This window comes from Pteropus alecto, unplaced genomic scaffold (assembly GCF_000325575.1).
Source record: "Pteropus alecto unplaced genomic scaffold, ASM32557v1 scaffold92, whole genome shotgun sequence".
Lineage (NCBI taxonomy): Eukaryota > Metazoa > Chordata > Mammalia > Chiroptera > Pteropodidae > Pteropus > Pteropus alecto.
This window is the reverse complement of record NW_006432447.1, coordinates 13317665-13340688: the sequence shown is the minus strand read 5'-3', so window position 1 is coordinate 13340688 and position 23024 is coordinate 13317665. Positions and strand designations below refer to the sequence as shown.

At 39.0% G+C, this 23024-nt stretch overlaps 1 protein-coding gene across 1 annotated transcript in view; it reads right to left on the bottom strand.

Moving 5' to 3' along the window:
* Window positions 1-9388, bottom strand: part of KAT2B (lysine acetyltransferase 2B) — a 66125-nt gene extending 56737 nt beyond the window's left edge. The window contains exons 1-3 of the mRNA XM_025043606.1: window positions 9242-9388; window positions 4571-4753; window positions 4179-4305 (exon numbers count right to left, since the gene is read on the bottom strand). Of these exons, the coding sequence (XP_024899374.1) occupies window positions 4179-4305; window positions 4571-4753; window positions 9242-9388 (457 nt within the window). The remainder of the gene's footprint in view (window positions 1-4178; window positions 4306-4570; window positions 4754-9241) is intronic.
* Window positions 9389-23024: the final 13636 nt, after the last annotated feature.

Sequence of the window (23024 nt, the reverse complement as noted above, 5' to 3'; positions counted from 1 at the left end):
TTAAATACATATCAGAAAAAAACTGATGGCATTGAAAAATAATCAAAAACCTACATAAAACTGCAAAAAAACGATCACTAGTCAAATTTAATAATTGGTATGTTCTGACACAGTTCACAACAATGGACATCAAAATGACAACATAAAATTCCAACTGTGTTTTGATCAAGAGAATGTGTTTCTTTTCTTCCTTTCCTGATCATTAAAGCAGGTTGCTATTTAAACAGGTAGTCTCAAAATAAGAAGTTTTTATTAATACTAAAATAAGGAGAAACATTTGGACCAACTGAAGTGCTTTGTTAGGACCTTTCGTCAAATTTTTGCAAATGAATTTAACTGCGCCAATCCCAAATGTGAAATAATTTCAGAAAATAAACTAGAATGTTCTAGGCCAGCACTGTGCACTAGAAATATAATGTAAGCCGTACATGTATACGTTTAAAAAATTGGTTGAAATTAATTTTAATAATAAATTTTATTAACACAATATATCCAAAATATTTCAGCATGTGATCAATATTAATGAAATACGTCAGTTTTTTTCATACTCAGCTTTCAAAACCTTGCATGTATTTTACATTTACAGCACAATCCAATTTAGAGTGGCTACATTTCAAGTTATGATTGGCCCCAAGTATCAAGGGGCTATAATATTAGACAGTAGGTCTGGACTAACCATTTCATTCTGTGGATGAAGGCAGTGAACTGCAAAGAGGTTAAGGGACGTGCTAAACTGCTGAGCCAGGCCTAGAATTCTTATTTCCTAATTCCCAGTTGAACGTTCTTTCCACTTGATCAGACTGTCATCAGTCCTGTGTTTTATACCCAGGAGACACAGAAGAGTATCAAATATGGCAGGCCACGGATGCATAAGATGGAAGTAGCACAGTCAGGAGACCAATTGTAACCAGAGCTCACTGTCAAAAGAACACGTGTGGCTGAGCCAAAAGATGTCCAGCAGCACATCAACGGAATAGACATCATCTCGATCGATAAGCCTGAATGTTTTGTTCCAACAAGTCCAGCAATATTACACACTGACACATGTATATGATTACCGGTGACTATATTAACCATGCTCAGAATAGTGGCTGTGAAAATAGAACAGCACCCCAAATTGCACTGTCCTTGAGAATTCAAGCTTGCACAGTGCTTGACAGAATTCCCTAGACTCCAACCTCTACTCTGTTGGTAATTATTAAAAAATAATCTACATGAATAAAAAAGAAGATGTCTGGAACTTGCTTAAAATACTCTGGCAAAGAAAGGGAGGTGAGAAAATGGCAAATGTTAATGACAGTTAAAGACCGATGATGAGTAGAGGTGGTTTGTTAAGCTATCAGTTCTACTTTACTTTTGTTTGAAACTTTCCATAATAAAAAGTTTTCTTAAAGGGGGTGGAGGGAGGGAGGAAGTATAATCTCAGAAAAAGGTTTCCAACAACCTTGATACTAAGATACTATGGCATTGCAGAAATAATTCCAAGGGTACTTGAAAAGGTGCAGACATTTCCATTTTAAGGAAGCAGACTGAAGAAGGATAGAGAGTGAAAAAAGAGAGAAGGGGTAAATATTTTTAAAACACCTATAAACTCCAAAACCCTGAGAAAATCACTGTCAGCAACTCAACATACATCCTTCCAGATTTGCTGTTAATCTATATTAAAATATATGTCATATTTCCTAAACTAATGAGATTATACTCATGATTCTATTCTTGAGTCGATATTCATGCATTTGGAAATGACCACCTTCACGTAGTTCTCCATGAAGAAGGCACTGAGGGTCGAGCATGTAGTAGGCACTATGCCAATCAGATCCCCTCCTCTGGGGATTGAAATCCTGAACTGAAAATCACAAGGGCAGAGGCAGTTGGAACAGAACCATCCAGCGGTAATGTCCAGGACAGAAGGTCTACAAATTTCTGTAACTGAGATCCACAGATCAGACTAAAACCAGGTTCCCCTGTTTTCAGCTTCTGGGAGCTACCAGCACCTTTCTTATAAACACTGTTTTCTTATGTACACTACACAGAATTCGTCATATTTGTTGTTTGAAGTGAAAGAACCCTGAGTATTGTATGTAATACTAACAACAAGAAAAGCTCATAATCATGCATTAATTTGCTGGGCGCTGTTCTAAAATTTTACATATGTTAATTTATTTCATCCTTATAACAATACTATCAGGTAGATATTGTCATTAACTCCACTGCTGAATGAAGAAACTGAGGTCCAGACTGATTAAATAAAATGCTCCAACTCAAAGCTGCTGGTTGTAAAGCTAGGATTTAAACTTGGGCTGGCAGATCTGTAATTCCTAAATTATAAAAACTCTAATTAAGCTGTTTTATGATCTGCTTTTTTCATTAACTGTATGTTACAAATGTCTTTCTGTGTTAGAAAATATATCTTTTGTAATGGCCATATTAAATTTCATAACATAGATTCTCATAATTCAACCAATTATCTCCTACTTTGAGAAGTTTAAGTTGTTTCTAGCTTTTTATATCATAAATAAGTCTATAATAACTATCCTTTTAATTTGAAGGCACATCTTAACTTATATGTAGGTTAAATTTTTGGCATGGATTTGCTAGGTCAACAGATATGTACTTTTTTCCCCCATTCTGATTTCTTATTGTCAAATAAGAGTATTTGCTTTCAAACCATGTTAAGAACTATAAAAGGGAACAAAGTTGGCTTTTCTTTGAAAAAGGCTGTTTCTGCCTTTGGGTATTCATGAATGTTTATATGCTCAGAATGGAGACAATCTGCTCAACTAAGAAGACTCTGTTTTTAAAGGTTAATTGATGTAGGATAATCAGATTTTCCTTATCAATACTAAATACAGTTCAAGCCCAGTGCTTAAGGAGTTCTTGAGCCCAGCTTTTTCTTGCATTATATTTTCTAAGGCAATTCGAAAAGGGATCAATTGTGGAAAAGATTAAGTTATAAGCAAAAGCATTTCTGTAACTTTTAAAAATCTTTCCTTTGCACTGGCTGCTTCAAAAATCAGAACTGAACATTATTTTACGCCCTAGTTAAATCAACACAATCATGTAATTATTCGTATGTTTATTTCTTTTGTGAGATTAATGTTCTCTATTTCCTTTTTCGAAGGTTACTCCAGTACAGTAACTGCCTGACAAGATCACACTATCTACTACTTTTTTGCTCTATAAGTATTGAAATACTCTCCAGCTAAGTACAAAATAAAACCACAGATGCAGCCTAATACCATGGTGACCTTGAAGGCTGATGCTGTACCATCTGATATCAGCTGGCAGCTTGAGAAAGACATGACAAAAAAGAAGGCACCCACTTAGAAATGGTCAGATGGAAAAAGCCACTTTAGTGAGAATATTCTGCCCAGTACTATGCCCTTGCACTACTGGACAGTAACCTGGACATAAAGACATTCTTTGAGAGATTAGATAACTGAAGGCAAAAAAGTAAGTATAATCTTCTGAGATCCTTTATGAACTGAAATTTTAATATCTATGGAAAACTAATTATCCATTAACTTTTATCTACTGGAACAAAATTTTAAAAGAATATTTATCCTAAAACTAGTATCAGGACAAAAACTTATTAGCATAGTACAGTTGAGTAACTCTGGCAAAGTCTACCTTGCCATAGTGACAATGATTATCTTACAGGGAGAGATAAAGTTGAAAGGGAAAACACAAGTAAATATTTACTGAACGCCAACCCCTATGAAAAAGGGCTACTAGATGCAGGAAACTAATGAATATGAAGATAAAATGAAGCATGTCCAGAAAATTCAGGGAATCAGAAAATAATAACAACAATAAGACAACAGTTGGTTGAGGTTTTGACCTTGTGCGTCAAAGACCCCCAGACCCCCATTGGAATGAATCAGGACACGTGACACATTATTCTAACTAACTCAGTTGTCCTTGGTTCATCTTATTTGGCAATCCCCGAGTGGAACCCAGCTCTTGGGGACAGGGGAAGAGTGACTGCAAACAGTGCACGGTTTGTCCCTCACATGAAGCCCTCCCCAGCAAATTCACGAGACTAAAGAGACTCTTGTCGTTGCCTCGTATAGAGGTAAATGGTGTGCAAGTTCAGTTAGCTCACGTTACTTCTCGAAGTTAGAACTTTCAGTCAACAAGGACACCGTTAAGGTTCCCTTGAAGATTTAGGAACTCACCTAGGGCGTGGCTACAACTCCGGCAGGACTCTGTCAGACTGACAATTATTTGCTGCAGATCGGCTCTGGGGGGAGTGGGAGAAGGGTTGGGGTTTTTCCAGCCATTACATTTACAAGATTCCTCAGCCTAAAAAAAGAATAAAGACAGAGACAAAATTATGTAACAGGCAGCAATGGACTGAATGTTTCACACGAGAACAATACACACTAGTTATATGACAGTTACCCTCCCCACTCCTGACTTTATAATTTTCTATATATGCACAAGAAACAAAAACAGAAAAAAGATCAAGAGGGTGTCTGATTCAGCATTTTGGTTTTTGGTGTTATTTTGTTTTGTTTTCTGCTGGCTGGAATTTGAGTACTGAAGCTCAGACAGCAGGCCCACGCACTTCGGTACCACTGCCCCAAGCAAATGTCCATGGAGTGCTCAGTTCCAAGGAAGTCCATCTGGAGAGTGACAAGCCAGACTCCTGAGGTCCCTGGAACACAGCTGGGTCCCGGGCCACAGGTGAGCCTTGATGGTTCCAAGACTCCAGCTGCAACTCTGCCCCATGGACCAGAAGGGAAACCCGCTAAAAATGAAGAAGTCAGCAACCTTAGGGATATAAAGAGGGACACACCCAGCTGAAGCCACACTTGCAGGCTCCTCTAGTCCTTTCTGGGCTCTCAGCTTTAGAAATGGAGAGGGCCTCATCATGTAGCCTGGATTTATACCTAGGTCTCTCCCCCAGGTTTCCTGTAGCAGAACTCTATGACTGTAGCAGCACTTGATAGATAAAAACCTTCCTGCTTCTTCTACAAACTCTTCGCACTTCCTTACCTTCTTAGAGAACAGTGAATATTATTTAGCCTTTTTGTGGTGACTTTGATTATGAAGCAGAAGTTAAGTATGGAAAGAGACTGATTATTTTCAATTACTCTACCAAGTTGCATATTTCTGGGATCATAAGGATTGGAAGGCTAGCGTGCTTGCACTGAATGACCAGCCACTTATAATTCTTCTGCCCCTTCCTTGCTATCCTTTACCACTCAATTGCTCCCATCATTTATTTACTGCTTCAAATATGCTTTGGCTGGCAAACAAGAAAATTGTTAGAACAACATGTAACACAGGCTGATTTATTCTGGGTGGGAGGCTTCCTTATACGCTATCCAATATGGCAGCCACTAGCCACATATGACTACTGAGCACTTGAAATGTGGCTAGGTCAAAATAAAATGTACTGTAGATATAAAATAGATACCAGATTTAGAAGACTAGTATAAAAATAAAATAGAATCTCATTAATAATTTTCACATTAATTACATGCTGAAACATTAGCATTTTAGATACATGGAGTTAAATAAAAGATATTAAAATTCACTTGACCTGTTTCTTTTTATTTTTTTAACATGGCTACTGGAACATTTCATTACACATATGGTTTAGGTTATACTTCCACTGGATAGTACTGGTCTATAAAACAAATTGCACAGATTTTTGTGCATGGGCTTTGTGTTAGATCTTTGTTCCTTCATAGGTCCTTTCTCTTTGTTTGGGCTTCTCCACACCCCGCCCCAACCCCAGCCTTACCCCCTGCCATGTACCAGATGGCTGAAGTCAGTAGAAGTCAGATTTGTATAAAATTCCTGAATGGACGCTGCCTTGACCTCAGATTGAAAATTCTCCAAAACAGGAATAGTTTCCAAAATACGCATATATATAGAAGAGTAAGAGAAGAAAGACTAAATCATTGGCAAGACAATAAGGGTCAAGGTAGAAGAAAAAAATTTGCTTTTGAAGGTAAGTCCTTTTCAGTGAGCCCTGTGAATCTGGCAAGCCCAGCCTGACTGCTTTTCACATTTCATTGCGATGAACATGCAGAAGGCAGGACCAAAAGAAAGACCAAAAGAAGCAACCACAACAGCACAACCCTTAGTGAGTAGCTCAAGTGACCCTCTTCCGTTTCGCCAGGCATCTAGTAGGACCTATTATCCCCACTTCCTGTTACTAAACTGAACCGGGCCTTGAAATTCTCTGCAATGAGCCATCCACCTCCTCTTCAGAGATTGTAAACATCTCAGAAATTGTAAACATGTTCTTGAGGAAGACTCTTATGAGAACTTGCACCCAAGAAAGCATCCCTACAATCTTTATAGGGATGGAGGAAACCAGCCCCCATGTGGACCACTCCTCTCCTAATAATGGAGTAGCTATTTCAAGGGACTCCCAAAGCCTCTGCTTTTCTGAGCAGTTGGTCTGATCCAGCTGCCCTTTCCAAAAAGGTTAGAGAAAGAAAAATAGACTTCCAGTCCAAAATCATTCTATTACACAGGAAAGCACAATAATTACTAACATAATCTAGAACTTAACTTATACAATCTCTTTAATATCCAGATGGAAAGAAACACAAATACCTTAACCAAGGCCCACCAAGGGAACACAGGATTCTCCTTAAATTATCATAAAGATGCCAAGTTGTCTAATCAAGGGTTTCACTAAGTAAGGCCCAAGATGTACTTTAGGGTTAGGAGTCAGGTAGATAATGACTAAAGTTCAAAACTCCAAAGAATTACGTAATTTAGAAGTCTGTCCTCATTTGCCTCGATAATTGCTTTGGCTTTTAACAAACATGATGGATTTTGCATCTGGGCACATCAGCAACCACAGCCTACCTTTCTTGTGGCAGGTTGCCTATGGGCGAGATATAAAACTGGCAGGAACTCTGCATGGACTAGAAAAAAAAAAAACAACCAAAGCTAGCACTGTAACTCCAGATTTTCAGAGACAGTGACCTAGTTAAGTATGAAGTTCCTTCGTTGCAAGGAAGCTTGAGAAGCCAACTTGCTCTGAATCTGTCCAAAAGCATTGCTGGCCTATATACTCTGCTTCTATAGGAAGAGCCATCAACCTTGAGAAAATACCATTTTTTGGTTTAAAGGTATGCATCGACAGGTAAGAAATTTCTCAGAACTGTGCCTGGGGTTGAGGCCCATGTGACCAAACCACTGCTTTCACACAAGACAGTGTTAAGAAGACAATTCTGATGGGGAATGCTCTCTCTGAATTTGGAGGGTGGGTGAGAAGAATGCATAGGGAGGATAGAGGAAGAATAAACACAAATGAACCTCTCCTACTCTCTCATGAATCTCTTATCTCATTTATCTACTTATTCATCATAACTGAGAACCTACCACATGTCAATCACAGGACGAGATACCAAAGACACAGAAATCTCTGCAGAAATAAAAATCTACCCCAGTGGTTCTCAACCTTAGAGGCATATTAGAATTACTGGGGAGCTCCTTAGAACTCAATATCCACATCTGACCCCACACCAATTAAATAAGAATCTCTAGGAATGGGTCGCAGGCATCAGTATTTTAAGTTAGTGATTCCAATGCTTAGCCAAGGTTGAGCATCTCTGATCTAAAAAAAAAAAAAAAAGATGCTAGTAACAGATCCATTAAAAAAACAACATATTGGATTATATGATAGTTCTATCCTTAGGTTTTTTTTTTTGAGAAATCTCCATACTGTTTTCCATAGCTGTTGCACCAATTTACAATCCCACCTACTGTGTACAAGGGTTCCCTTTTCTACGCATCCTCTCCAACACTTGTTTTTCTTGTGTTTTTGATAATAGCTACTCTAACAGGTATGAGGTGATATCCCACTGTGGCTTTGATTTGCATTTCCCTAATAATTAAAGCTGCTGAACATCTTTTCTCATGCCTGTTGGCCACCTGTATGTCTTCCTTGAAAAAATGTCTATTTAGATCCACTGCCCATTGTTTAGTCAAGATGTTTGTTTTTTGTTGTTGTTAAGTTGTATGAGTTTTTTAAAATATATTTTGGACATTAGCCCTTATTGGAAATATCATTTGTAAATATATTTTCCCATTTGTCTGGTTGTCTTTCGTTCTGTTTCTACTTGAGTATTTATCCAAAGAATATGAAAACACTAATTGGAAAAGATATTTGCACCCTTGTGTTCACTGCAGCATTATTTACAACAGCCAAGATATGAAAACAACTTAAGTGTCCATCACTGATGAATAAAGACAATGTAGTATAGATATACAATGTAATACTACTCGGCCATAAAAAATATGAAATATTTCCATTTGCAACAACGTGGATGGACTGTGAAGGTATTATGTTAAGTGAACTAAATCAAACAGATACAGACTGTGTACTACAGACTGTGCACGCAGATATCAAATTATAATGTTGTACACTAGAAACTCATATAATGTTATAAGCCAATGTTACCTCCATTAAAAAAAAAAAAGTTAACAGAGGCTTGTCAGGGAGATAGAAACAGACAAGGGGAACTTCGAGTGGGATGAGGGAAGGAGAAGAACAGTTTGTTTCAGAAGGAAATCGTGCGGGTCCTTCTGAACACACCTCTTACCACTCGCCTCGTGTACAGGTAAACATGTAGGTACCCGCTTCCTCTAGAACATTTTTATGCAATATGAGACCAATGATGCTCATCTGAAGCAATGTGACAGAGGAGAAAAGAGGAGGCTTAACGCAATCTGCGTCAGAACTTTCTAGAATTTCTATGAAGTTTAAGATTCTAAAACTATCACTGTAAATAAATATAAACAAAATTACCCTTGCCTTTGTTTTAGTTATGTTATTTATCTTTACATAAAATTCAACCTAAGTTAAAAACAAAAGGTTGAGAACCACTGGTCTAGAATAGATAAGACTTTGAGACTGAATCAAAGAGGTAGGCTTACCTATTCCTCCTGAAGGTCTGCTTAGCAAACAGATTCCTGGGAATTTTCCCAAACAACTTTATGGAAAGAGGTCAGATACTCTTACAGAAAAGCTGAAGAACCAGAATGTTCTTTCCTAATATATTGCCTTCTTCAAACTCTGGAGGAATGAAGAGGCCAGGGATAGAGAAAAAGGAGCTGAAGGATAAGGGAGATGTGAAGTTTGAAGCTATCCTCCATCACAAGACACTGGCAAGAGACTCCGGTAAAAGGGTCCCTTCTGAGCACACCTGCAATAGTCATTCACTTTCTCCACTGTTCCTCAACACCCTGCCTCCAACCAACCCACATCAGCAATAGGAGAAGGAATAGAGGCAAAGTCATGGTCAGCAAAATGTTTCAGCATAGGTGGAAGTTGGTAGAAACGAAGCAGGTGACAGTGTACAGTACCAATGACACGGTCAAGAGTGTAGGCCTTATAGTCATATAAAAACATGGTTTCAAATCTCAGCTCCAACATTTACTAACTGTGTGAACCGTGGACAAATAACTTAACCTCTCCAAGCTTCCAAATCTATAAAAGGGGTCTAAAAATACCCATCTCACAAGACTGCTGGGGCATTACATAATTAATGTGAACAAGTGCTGCATAAATGGAAGTAGTGATAAAGATGATGGTGGTGCTGGTAATATGCTAGGAGTGCCCTGTTGTAAAGGGTGAGTGAGCAGTTACTACTTTAAAGCAAGGATTTGAAGAGGCTACAACCACTGATACCCCTGTCCCCAATCACTATGAAACAGGCCACAGCACTTATTAAACAAATCATTGGACGGCTTACAAATTAAAAGACATACTACCCACAAAATAAATGGGCTCCATTTCCACTATAGGCGATAGCAATGGGAAGTCACTCAAAAGGCTCACTGAGTGATCTTGGTGGAGATTTTTATAACAAAGTGGAAGTGAGGAGAAAGAAATGGCCAGGTTACACATACACAATCACTAGTGAGAACAAAATATATTCAAAACCCTATGGGATATGGTCCAGGCAACACTTAAAGGTAAACATATACCCTTAAATAGATTTCCTTGAAAAGGAAAATATATATCCTTAAACAGAAAGATTAAAACTATATGAACTGATTATTCAACTCAATAATCTAGAAAAAGAATAACGAAATAAACTTGAGAAAAGAGACAAAAGAAATTGATGTAAAAACTTCAGGAAATAGATAACAAACAAAATCATATACCCTACCATTATAATCAATGGCTGGTTTTTGAAAAGACCATAAAAATAAACAAATTCTTGGCAAGTCTAATGGTGGCAAAAAATCACATGCAAAAAATAAAAAAAGAGTGAGAAAGAAGTAAAAATTACAGATTTACTTTATAACTATATATAAGTACTCTGTAGAACTTCATGCCAATAGATTAAACTAGATTTACAATTTCCAAGTGAATTCCTTAGAAAATATAAATTATCAAAATTGATTTAATAAGTAATAAAGTTTTTTAACAACCCTACAAGAAAATGAAAAGGTAGTCAAAATTCTACTCTTTAAAAAGGCCTCAGGTCAAGGTGGTTTTATAGGAAAGGTCTCGTTAACTCTTAAGAACTGGATCAGCACTGTCCAACATAAACATAATGTGAACCACACATAAAATTTTTACTTTTCTAGTAGCCAAATTTTAAAATAGAAAAGGAACAAGAGATATTCATTTTAATAATTTCTTTAACATATAATGTCCAAAATATTGCTATTTTTGGCATAAAAATTATTAAGGCATTTTACATAGTTTTACATGCTAGTTCTTCAAAATCCAAGGGATTTATCACACTTACAGCACATTTCAATTCAGACTAGCCACATTTCAGATGCTCCATAGTCATCTGTGTCTAGTGTCTACCATCCTAAAAGCAGGACAGATCAATCTTTTGTATTGTAAATTGTTCCATTAGAAAATTATACACTCACATGTCAGTCTATGAATCCAATATAACCCTGACACTAAAGCACAATACACACAGCAAAAATCATCAAAAGAGTCAGTAGCCCAATCTCACAAAAAGCAAAAATTGAAATAAAATATTTGTAAATCAGTAAGAGAATTTATTAAATTGTCTAGATTGGTACCACAATTATGTGACCTTTATGAAGAATAAAGCTATCTGTACTGACACGGAGCCTCTCTAGGTTCTAGTTACGGCAGAAAAGCAAACTATGGAAGAATAATAAGCAATTGAAATATATATATGTACGTGAACATACGGAGGAACTAGATACATACTTATGGAGGGGCACGAGTAAGGTAGGGGCAGAGACAATCACATTGTATTTTATATTCACTGCGATATTCATATTCATGGGTTGCTTGCTCATTTTCTTTAACATTGATTCATCTGTGGGGAAAATTCCAACAAAATTCCAATGACAGTAACAAAGGCACAGCATAAATCAGTTGGTAGGATGGGTGGCGGAAATCACTGCCTTATCACAAACCACATTTAAGAATTCAAGGATCCAAAACTTCTCTCCCTGTAGAGCTACTTATAAAGCCCCGCTCCCTGACCCCCTCGATGAGGTTCAAGCCAAAAAGTAACAAGCTTGGAATTCTTGGAGACACAATACAGACTTTTAAAGATATAAATCTTAACTTCATTATTGCAACAGACCTACAGCAATCAGCCCAGAAAGAAGTATATGCCACTTCTTGTCTTAACTTGACAGAATAATGCAGAGTTCATGGGGGCAAATAAGTGGGTGGGTCATAAAGCTCATGGCAGAGATATTTGTAATAATAAAGTCTTGTATTTTCCCAACTCAATAAAAAAATGTTACATCCCAAATATTAACCACACTTAATTTAAGCCACTTGTGACTGAAGTGCTTGATGAATTCTATCAACAATAAACGCTGATGTTTAAAAATGTAACCAAATAAAAAGACTTTTCTTTCAAAACTGGCTATCTGTGCTTCCTCCACTGAGTCTTGGGATCCCTGCAGATTTTAAAAAGTAGATTTTTATTTCTATTGTTCAAAACGAATGAGACTTTTCCCAAATAAATTGAAAATTTCCTGAAAACTAAGGGGAGAATGAAGGAAGGGGGAGAGGAATGGAGAGATGGAGCAAACACAGGGCAAACCAATGAGAGGTATGTATATAAGCTTTGTCAGCCACACAGAATTCCAACTGAGCTAGCCAATACATGGCAGCCAGACATATGTGGATATCCAGTCTTTGAAAGGTGGCAGATCCAGGTTGAGATGTGTCATAGTGTAAAATACACACTGGATTTCAAACAGTACCAAAAAAAAAAAAAGGAAAATATCTCACTAAAAATTATTCTACAGTGATTACATGTTATAATGATATTTTGGAATATTAGGTTAAATAAAACTTTAAAATTAATGAAATTTAATTATTGGTTTTTTCTTCTTTTTGTAAATAATGTCCCCCAAAGTTCATATCTACCTGGAATCTCAGAATGGGCCCTTATTTGGAAACAGATATGATTACTTAGGGTTCTTGAGATGAAATTATCCTGGATTTAGACTGGGCCCTAAAATCAATAACTGGTGTTTTTATAAGAGAAAGAAGAGGGAGATTTGGACACCAAGTCACAGACATACCGGGAAGGCAGCCATATGAAGACAGAGGCAGAGACAGGAGTGATATATTTACAAACCAAGGAACACCGAGGACTGCCAGGAGCCACCAGATGCTACGAAGAGGCAAGGAAGGATTCTTCCCAGGGCCTTCAGAGGGGGCATGGCCCTGCTGACACCTTAATTTCAGTCCTCAGGCCTTCAAAACCGTGACTGAGAAAAACTTTTTATTGCTTAATCCACTCTGTTTGTGATCATTTGTTATGCTTGCCCTAGGAAACTAATACATGGAGCTATTAGAAAATGTTAAGTTACATATGTGGCTCACATTATATTTCTACTGGACTTTGCTGCACTAGAGTTTAAAAGGAATCTACCCCCAAAACCCAAGTCTTCACTATGGACCCTATCAGCTTAGGCACAGAACAGTCTCAATAGTTCCTAAGTGGTTCTAAGTGGTTAAAGGTATACCCCATTGAGATATCTGGAAGTCCCTCGAGCTTTGCTCACTTGTTTCAGAATGCTTTTGGGGTAGGATATGAAAAGTATTTCTGCATATGTATATGTATCACAGGACACTTCAAAATCTAAGTGCACAAAATTTTTAATACGTGTGGGACTTATTGCCTAATTTACTAAAGAGGACATCCTAAATCCTTTAGAAAGCGTTCAAACATTATCCTTTGACTGACAGCAAAGCATTTTCTGCCCAGTGTTCCAAGCTGCTGCCACCATGCCCTCTGCCTTGGCCTTCATATCTCCCTTCCAGATGTTCAGGCCCTGCCACTGTTCTTCAAGATAAGAGGTCTCCTTCAAAACACCCTTCCCATGTCTCTCCTTAATTAGGCAAGACAGCTGCAGTCTAAGGGAACTCCCCAGGGGATTGTCCTTGCAGCTTTAACAAAATACCATCTGAAGAACAGCCTTTTAGGGAGTGTGCTGCCAAGCCAATTAATTACTGCAGAAGTTAACAACCCAGGCAAGAGGAGGGGAAGACTGCCCAGATGACTTCATCTCCCCCAAGAGCAAGTCTCTGCAGACGTGGCAGAACCATGAAAGAAAAGGCCACCACACTGCTATTGACCTGGCGAGGATAAAAATGTCTATGCCTCAACAGGATCCAAGGTTAGAGGTCAAGAGAATGCAATAGACTTTGCCATTGGATGCAAAAGCCAGGATGGATTATGAGAAGGAAGCTAAACTGGATAAACAAGTGGTTATGACCCAGATGACAGACAAGGGAGCAGGGCGCTTGCAGTTCACTCAGTGTCGATGAGTAAGATGGGTTTGAAGATATTTGGGTGACATCCAAAGGAACAGGAGAAAGACAGCCAAGCTGTCTAGCAAGATTCTGTCATGCTTAAAATACTGGAAAGTAATATTTGTTGGAAAACTTAAATCAGAGACAGGGCATTCTGCAGCAAGAACACACTGACTAGAAATTTAAGGAGTAAAACTATGAATCCAATATTTATTAAGCACTTAAAATGAGAAAGGCACTGTATACTTGTTCTCATTTCACCTTGTGTGAGGAAAGTATTATCTCCATTACTTGGAAGATCTAAGAGACCAAGGATCTAAGATGCTAAAAGACTCGCCTGAGCTTATTCAGTCTATACTGAAGAACGGCAAGTACGTAGATAATCAGTCCTGTGGTTGTGTGTGGACAGGTCCTCACTCTATTTTATTACTTCTCTACTCCAGGCTGGACAACGGCAGAATGTTTAAAAGTCAAGGACCAAAACCATAGTGAGATACAACTTGACACCCACAAAGAGAGCAGATGATAACAAATGTTGTCAAGGATGTGGAAGAATGGGAATCCTCGAACATTGCTGGAGGGGATGTAAGATGATGCAGACACTTTAGAAAACAGGTTGGCAGTTCCTTAAAACGTTAAACACAGACCAGTGGAACAGAACAGAGCACCCCAAAATAAACCCTAACATATATGGTCAAATGATTTTCCACAAAGTTGCCAAGTCTATTTAATGGGGAGTGGGGAGTCTTTTCAACAAATGATGCTGAAAAACTTGGATATTCACAGGCAAAAGACTTAAGTTGCTGGACCCGTGTCTTACACAAAATACAAAAAATAACTCCAAATAGATCAAAGCCCTAAACATAAAACCTAAAACTATAAAACTCTTAGAAGAAAACACAGGGGGAAAGCTTCATGACATCAATTTGGTGATGATTTCTTGGAATATGACACCAAAATGACAAGCAGCGAAAGAAATAAATAAACTGGACAAAATTTAAAACTTCCATGCATCAAAGAATACAGTCAACGGAGTGAAAAAGCAACACGATATGGGAGAAAATATTTACAAATCAAATACCTGATAAGGGGTTAAGATCCAGAATATATAAATAATTCCTATAACTTAACAAAAAATAAACAACCCAGTAAAACAATAGGCAAAAGATGAACAGATATTTCTTCAAAGACATATAAATGGCCAATAAGCACATGAGAAGATGTTCAACATCATTAATCATTAGGGAAATGCGACTCAAAATCACAATGAGCTACCACCTCACACCAAGAAGGATGGCTATTATCAAAAACAGAAAACAAGTGCTGGTGATGATGTAGAAAAATTGGAACCCTTGTGCACTGTTGGTGGGAATGCAAAATGGTGCAGCCACTATGGAAGGCAATATGATGATTCCTCAAAAATTTAAAAATAGAATTACCATATGATCCAGCAACTCCATTTCTGGGTATATAACCAAAAAACAAACAAACAAACAAAAAACTGAAAGCAGAAACTTGAAGAGAGAGCAGTACACCCATGTTCACAGAAGCATTATTTATAACAGCCCAAAGGTGGAAGTGACCCAAGTGTGCATTCACAGCAACAGATGAATGGATAAACAAAATACAGTATATGTTGACATATGCTACAACACAGATGAACCTTGAAGACATTATGCTAAGTGAAATAAGCTAGTCACAAAAGGACAAAAACTGTATGAGTCTACTTTTATGACGTGCCTAGAGTAGTAAAATCATAGAGAAAGAAAGTAGAATGGTGGTTCCCAGGAGCTGAGAGAAGAGAGAGAAATGGGGAGTTACTGCTGAATGGATACAGAGCTTCAGTTTTGCCCCATGAAAAGAGTTCTGTGGGTAGATGGCATGATGGTTACACAACAGTGTGAATTACGTAATGCCACCAAACTGTACATTGTAAGATGGTAAATTTTGTGATGTGTATTTCACCACGAAAACAAAGTTTTTTAAAAGTTAAACATAAATTAATTACATTACTCAACAAACCCACTCCTAGTATCTAAGCTAAGAGAAATGATAACATGTATCCACACAAAGATTGCAGATATCCACAGCAACATTATTCATATCAGCCAAACATGGAAAAGACCCAAATGTCCGTCAACTGCTGAATGCATAAACAAGACATATCACTATACTGGAATATTACTTTGCAGTAAAAAAGAACGATGTGCTGATATATGCTACAATGTGGATGAATCTCAAAAACATTATGCTAAGTGTAAGAGACCAGTCATAAAAGACCACATATTGTACAGTTCCATTTATATCAAAGTCCAGAAAAGGCAAATTTATAGAGCTGGAAAGTAGACTAACAGACTGGGACTGGGTGAGTAAATGGGGTTGACCTCAAATGGACATGAGGATCTTTTGGGGGCAATGAGAACCTTCTGAAAATGAATTATAATGATGATTGTACAACTCAGTCGATTTCCCAAAAACCACGGAATTGTACATTTAAAACCAGAGAATTTTATGGCACACAAGTTATACTTTAATAAAGCTGTTTTTTAAAAAGGCAAGAACAGAAAATAATTATCGCTTCAAATATGGGTCTTCTGCCAGGTGGCCCTTGTGGGGAAGGAGGAAACCAGCACATGGGGGACACCAATGGTCCTTTTCTGATCTAAAAGAGCAAAAGAAGTTAGCGTCTAGGTGGCCACACCTCCGCTGTCAGAATTTGTCTCAGCAAAAGAGAAATAGCAAATGACAGGAATAAGTGAGTCATTAAGTAGGTTACCCTGTTTTTAAAATTCGTGGAGAGTTTGAAACAATTAAAACTTGCTAATAATAAGGCTTTGATGCCAGTGTTCCTTTTGGGCTCCCTCACTCAACACCTTTGATTTGCCAACATCCAACTTTCTGACACATTCACGAATTCATTCGAGCCTCACTGTGGATGTCTAAAGTGGATGTCTGTGCAGTGAATCTAGTTCCCCTCCTTGAACTGCAGTATAAGATGTAAGACACAGTTCAGGTGGGTGAGGGAGGGGAGCCTAACAATTTCTGGAAACGATTAAAAGGGAGTGAGGATTGAGGCTGGGGACTGGGAAGACTGGCACATTAAGAGGGTTTACATTTTCATTGGCTACCACTGTGAGCTGTCTGAATTTTCCTCTTAACAGTGTGTATTTATTACTTAGGGAAAAAAAATCTTTTAATCCTATTTTAAAACCACAGCAACACCTGGAGTCTGCTATAGGCAGCAGTGATCCTAATAAATTTTCTCTTTGGAAGCAAACTGCTTTGGAAGCAGTTTACACAATGCTCTTGTGATTTGAAGCAGTTCTCAAACTTTCGTCTGCTCATGAATCACCTAGGAAATTCTGTGAAAATGCAGGTTCGGATTCAGTAGGTCTGGTGTGGGGCCTGAGGTTCTGCATTTCTAAAAAGTTCCCATGCGAGGACCACACTTACGAGTAGCAAAGATTTTAAGAGGAAAAAAAATGGTCTGAGGGTTGTGGGTGTCAATACCGCTCTTTTCTCCCAATATTAACTTTAGCTTTCCATATACAACTTCAACTTAAGAGGCTAAGTAATCCTTTCTGAGACATAACACCTTTTTCTTTCTCCACTGTGTGACAAGACTTCCAGGTCACATAGTTGTACACGGAAGGCCAGCAGACCCCATAAAGCTATGACTTGAAACTGGGATTTTAGAAATCTGAGGACTTTTGGCACAAGTGTAAAGAAGAAAATGGGAGTAAGGGAGGGAAGGGTTTTACCCCAGATCACATTTGCCTAGAATTGAAAGTGAAAACAGAACTAGAAGAGGAGAAAAGATAACTGGTGAGGTAATTCAGTAGAGGAAGAATCTCTGAACACCTTAATTTAGAGCGCCATTAGGTCTGGAAAGTCACAAGGAACCACAAAAACAAATACTGAAGAGAGTGGTCAAGGATACAAAAGGAGATTGGAATCGGAATGTCAGGAAGAAATGACCCAGGGCAAAACAATCCAGGTATAAACACCCAATTCCAGTGCTTGTCTTCTCTGCTCTCCAAAATCAACATCAACAGAAACCAACAGGTCTGGAAGAAGTAAGTCCTTGTGCCTGTGCTGAAGCTGAATAAGGAACTGCTCTCTTTGTGCTAGATAATCAGGTCCGACTGAATTAAAGGCCCAGGACCCTTAGACATTATCTCAGAAGATGCTGGAATGACTCTAGTGCTACCAAATGTCCTAGGGGTGAGCCACATCCTTCTTTACATCTGAGTCACCTCTCTAGGAGCAAACCCAACCATGCACCACCGCTGAAAGGGCCTCAAGAGGTCCTGAGTGACACCAGGGCCAAAAAACTAGTGTCCCAGAACCCTAAGCCCAAGACAATTCTGGACTCTCTCTTAATATACACATCCAATCCTACGACTTGTTCAGTGAACTTGCAAAGCAGTCAGCTCAGTCTTCAACACAGTGGAAGGATTTGTCAAACTGTTTGGCTAGCACTGAGCGATCCAGACAACCAGCTGACAGAATTTTTTACTCTTCAGCCTGTTGTTTTGGCACCAAGTCAACCAAGATGAGCAAAATAAACAGCACTGTATATGTTGCCTCCCAGGTCAGGTCAAAATCACATGGTATCAGTCATTATCTGGGTTGATGACTCGTAATCCACACAACCAGCACAACCTGCAAAACAGAACTTCCAGCCCACATTCCCAACTGCCTACGCCTGGCATGTCTACCCATTAAGGCTTGCCCTCAACTCCAACACCCACATTTCAACTATCCTGTTGTCTTCATTGGATTACCTTTTCCCCAGCTCCTGAGGCTCAATTCATCTGCATTCAATGCTCTCACCCTAGGCCATCTGATTCTTTCAATGTCTCTCACAAATTTATATATCTTCTCTTTTCTCACTACCAAGGCCTCAGGGTCAGGCCTTAAAAGCCAGTTAGAGATAGACAGCTTCCTCTCCACTAGCAGTACATTCCAATCCTCCATCTAACTCCCACTGTCTAATACATCGTTCTCCTCTACGAAGCCATTTAATAATGTTGAGCATTTCTGTTTGATACTTTCCAAGGCAATTTTAGCCCTTATCATCTAATTTTCCCATCGCCACAACCCCACAGGACAAGTAATTCAATGCTTAGAGAAGGGATGTGGCTTGCCTGAGTTCACCCAGCTGGCAGAGGAGCAAAGAGCCAAAACCTAAAACTCCTCGCTGGCACACTAAATATTCTGTGTCTTCTTCTTCTTAAAGTGCAAAGACTCATTATTATCATGTGACTTCAGTTTAAAATTTTCTACCTGAAATTTAAGACTTTCTAGCAACTGATTTCTTCATTACCCAGTGTATCGTATTTCCCACTATTCCTGTTTACTCATTTTTCCTTTTTCTCCAATTTGGCCAGTCTCTTCAGTAAGCTCCATCATCATGATTTAGCACTGCTTCCAACTGTAATAGTGGCTACCACTTTCTAGGCATTTACAATGTTCCACATACTATACTAAACTACCAAATGGATGATCTCATTTTATCATCAAAACAGCACTTGACTGCTAAGAGACATGCCTAATTTAACACATGCCCAAAAGAACTCTTGCTCCTCACTCACCCCAAACCTGCTTCTCCCATGGTCTTCCCCAACTTGGTAAACGGTGCCACCATCCTCTCAGTTGCTCGGGCCAATAACCTGTCTCTTTATCACATGCCACCGCCGCCGCCACCACCCAACGACAAACTGAAGTCCTGTTGCTGCTACAATCATAGCTCCAGACTTTCTACTTTTCACCCCCTCTACTGCTACCACCCTCAGCCAAGCCACCACTATACACTTACATCTACATTGCAATAACTCCAACTGGCCCTCTTTTTCAACGTTTTCTCCTGTATACTTTATTCTTCTCAGAGTAGCCAAAGGGGATGCTTTGAAATGCAAATCTAATCTGACTCCATTGGAAACAGCCCCGATGTCCACAACAGGTGAATGGATAAACAAACTGTGGTACACCCATACAGTGGAATACTCCTCAGGAATAAAAATAATAATAATAATTAACTACTGCTAAGTGCAACGACATGGATGAATCTCAAAAGCATTATGCCGAGTGAAAGAAAAAGAGTGCGTACCATGTGGTGTCATTTATATGAAATTCTAGAATTTCAAAAGTAACCTATGGTGACACAAATTAGCTTAATGGTTGCTTCTGGAGAACAGGGATTTGAATGGCAAGGAGCAGAAAGGAACTTTGTAGGACAATAAAAATGTTCTGTGTCTTGATACGCATTTGTCAAAACTGATCAGAACTGAAGATCAGATTATTTCGCTGTGTGAAAATTATCCTTCAGCAATCTGGCCCTCATTTACTTCTTCTATCTCATCTCCTACACTCACCCCCCTACCCACCCTCATCTACCCTGGCAGCCCTTGAACATGCTAAGCCAAATCTGGCCCCAAGTCTTTGCATCTCCACCTGGCACCCTCTCCCTTGGCTCCTTGTTATCATTCAGGCCCCAGACCCTGTCCCTTCCACAAAGAGCACAAATCTGAAGGAACTCCTTAGGTACTCTCACTTACTTCTCTGTTTACATTCTGTGTGGCACTTACCACTTTGTTATTTTGTTGTTTGCTGTCTGCTTCTGCTACCAGAAAGCAAGCTCTGCAAGAGTAAGAAGGACCCATCTGTCACTGTATCTCTAGCATCTAAATCAATGCCTGGCACATTAGACAACAATTTGTTGAATGAATGGAAAAGTTGACAACATCACAATCTCCATTTTACAGCTATAAAATCTGAGGCTTGGAAAGGGGAAGTAATCTCCCTCATGGTCACACAGCAAGAAAACAGCATATCAGGATCAAACCCAAGCCATCTGTTGCCCAGGTCCATGTCTAAACCACTCTGAGGTCTTGTTCCCTTCAGTCTGTTTCTCTGCTTTGTTTTTTTACTGTTCACTCCACCTGGGCCAGGCCTCTCTCCTACACTTCCACCCACCCCCAGTTCCTGATGGCTTCTCTGTACATTGACTGCCTGCTCAATTATTCACTTTAATTTTTCTTTCCTTCTGTATCTGTCTCCTAGCAAGATGAGGGGGCCCCAGCAAATTTTGCTTCCTTTTGTCACTCACCACATACCTAAGAACAAGCTGGGCACTGGCACTTAACCAAACTCCTAGACGTGTTCCCTTGGAGACAGGGTTAGTCAGGTAGCCCTGTGGGTATGTGCAAACCTTGGGTTATATGACTCACTTCGCTATTTCAAAGTATGCTGACCTTGACTTCTGTGGCATCCTGCCATCCAGTTTCAACACCAGCTTGTTAGAGCTGATGCAAATTAGAGCTGCCACCATCGGGTACTATATTACTCAAGTCTAGTCCCTGTACTTCTGGAATCTCCTGCATACCACAGAAGCCTCTACACAGGCTGAGAGTACGCAGTGAGTGGGGACTGATTAGGATGGTGTGGAATTAATGGAAGCATCCCATACATCTTCCCCTGAGGTCACTTAAGAGATTACTTAAAGCCTTCTCCTAATTCCCGGTATACTTGGAATTTTATCATTCCAAGTGGATCATTAGAGATTCTATTCACGCTTTTTTCCAAAATAAAGGCATTCATATCCTGATTTAAAAAAAAAATAAGCCCTGTGTCTGGGTCTCTGGATGCAAAATAACAAATTAAAGAAAGCCTAATGTATACTGTAGCCTTTAGATTAAAGCAGGCAGTAAAGCAACAAAAAATATAAATAGTAGTTAGAAAACATGGCTTTATAGGTGATTAATTTTTTTCTAGTTCAGTAACATAATGATGACATTTAGAATATACTGTAGGACCTTTATCTCACTTCACAGGTCTTAACTCACTGGTCACACAATACTCATGATACCCTTGGTGAGAATTTAATTCTCATTTGAGGAAGAAGAACCGGTGGTCAGAGAAGTTCACATCATTTGCTCAGAGAAGGATTAAAAATGGGTGTGACTTCTCTTTGTTCCATCTTACGGCAGAAGTCCAGGCCACCAGACAAGTACTGCATGTTACTGGGTCCTCTGTGAGTCCATGGGAACACACTCAGCTCCGAGTCAGGCAATGTTATTCCAGCCCCATCTCAGGGCTACCCTGCTGCTGACCACATGGCTTTGGGAAAGTTACTCAACTTCTTGAAGCCCGTTTCCTCATCTTTAAGACACAATTTTCTTTCCTCCAATCTTACAAATATGAAATTCACTGTGAATATGAAATGACCCATTTATTCAACAAATATGTACTGAGGACCTACTATGTGCAAGGCACATAGTCTGTGGACCTGGGATATGAAATGAAACAAAGTCCTTGCTTCGTGGAGCTTATATTTTTAATAATTTTGTGTGATAAAGAAAACATACGAAATTATTAAAAATATATGTGACTTATGAGCATTGATAAATGCAACAAAGGAAAAACAAGATTATACAGCGTGATGGGCCTCTGTTATTTTAGACCGGAGGTGGAGGGGGTTGGGGGTGGAGTGTCAGGAAAGCTTCTCTGAGAAGTTGGCCTTTGAGAGCAGACTGGAATGAGGTTTGACAACAAGCCACACCAATGCCTGGAAAAGAAAAGCGTGCAGTGCAGGGGGTACCAGCATGTGCAATTAGATGCCACAGATGAAAACAATTCAATATTATACAAGATTCAATTCTGTTTCAATCATCACTAGGTGATGAACTATTATAAAGAGCTTGGACAGGAGCTACCTGAGCAGGAATCTTCTAAAGCAGCCCATAAAAACAAAATGTTAAATGAATAAATAAATGGCAATAGGTATAACACCCCTTACATTTTGCACAAATAAGAAAAAGATGAAAATCCCATTTTATATATCTGTATCAATTATGGAAAGATCAATTTATAAGTGGATGGTCCATATGATTCCATCAAAGAATAAGCTTATCTTACATATTTAATACAAGTTTTCAACGATAAATTGTTGCCAGTATTGCTTAGGGGTCAATGTCCACCGGAGCTTTATGTACTGGGTTCTGGCCAGTCTTCTAGGAACCTTGCCACAGCCCCCAATATGTATAGTTCTACGTGGCTTGTGGAACACAACGTATAACTCTAACCATCTTCCAGAACAAAGATGGCTGACAGCAGGACATCATGTATTTACCAGGAAAGACTCACCATTATAGATGCCAGGGAGAAGGAACTGTGCAGGCAGGACATTTCACCAGCTGTGCACCCACCTCCCCAACAGTCTGCCTTTCCTCCACTCCAATCCTTACCTACAGCTGCT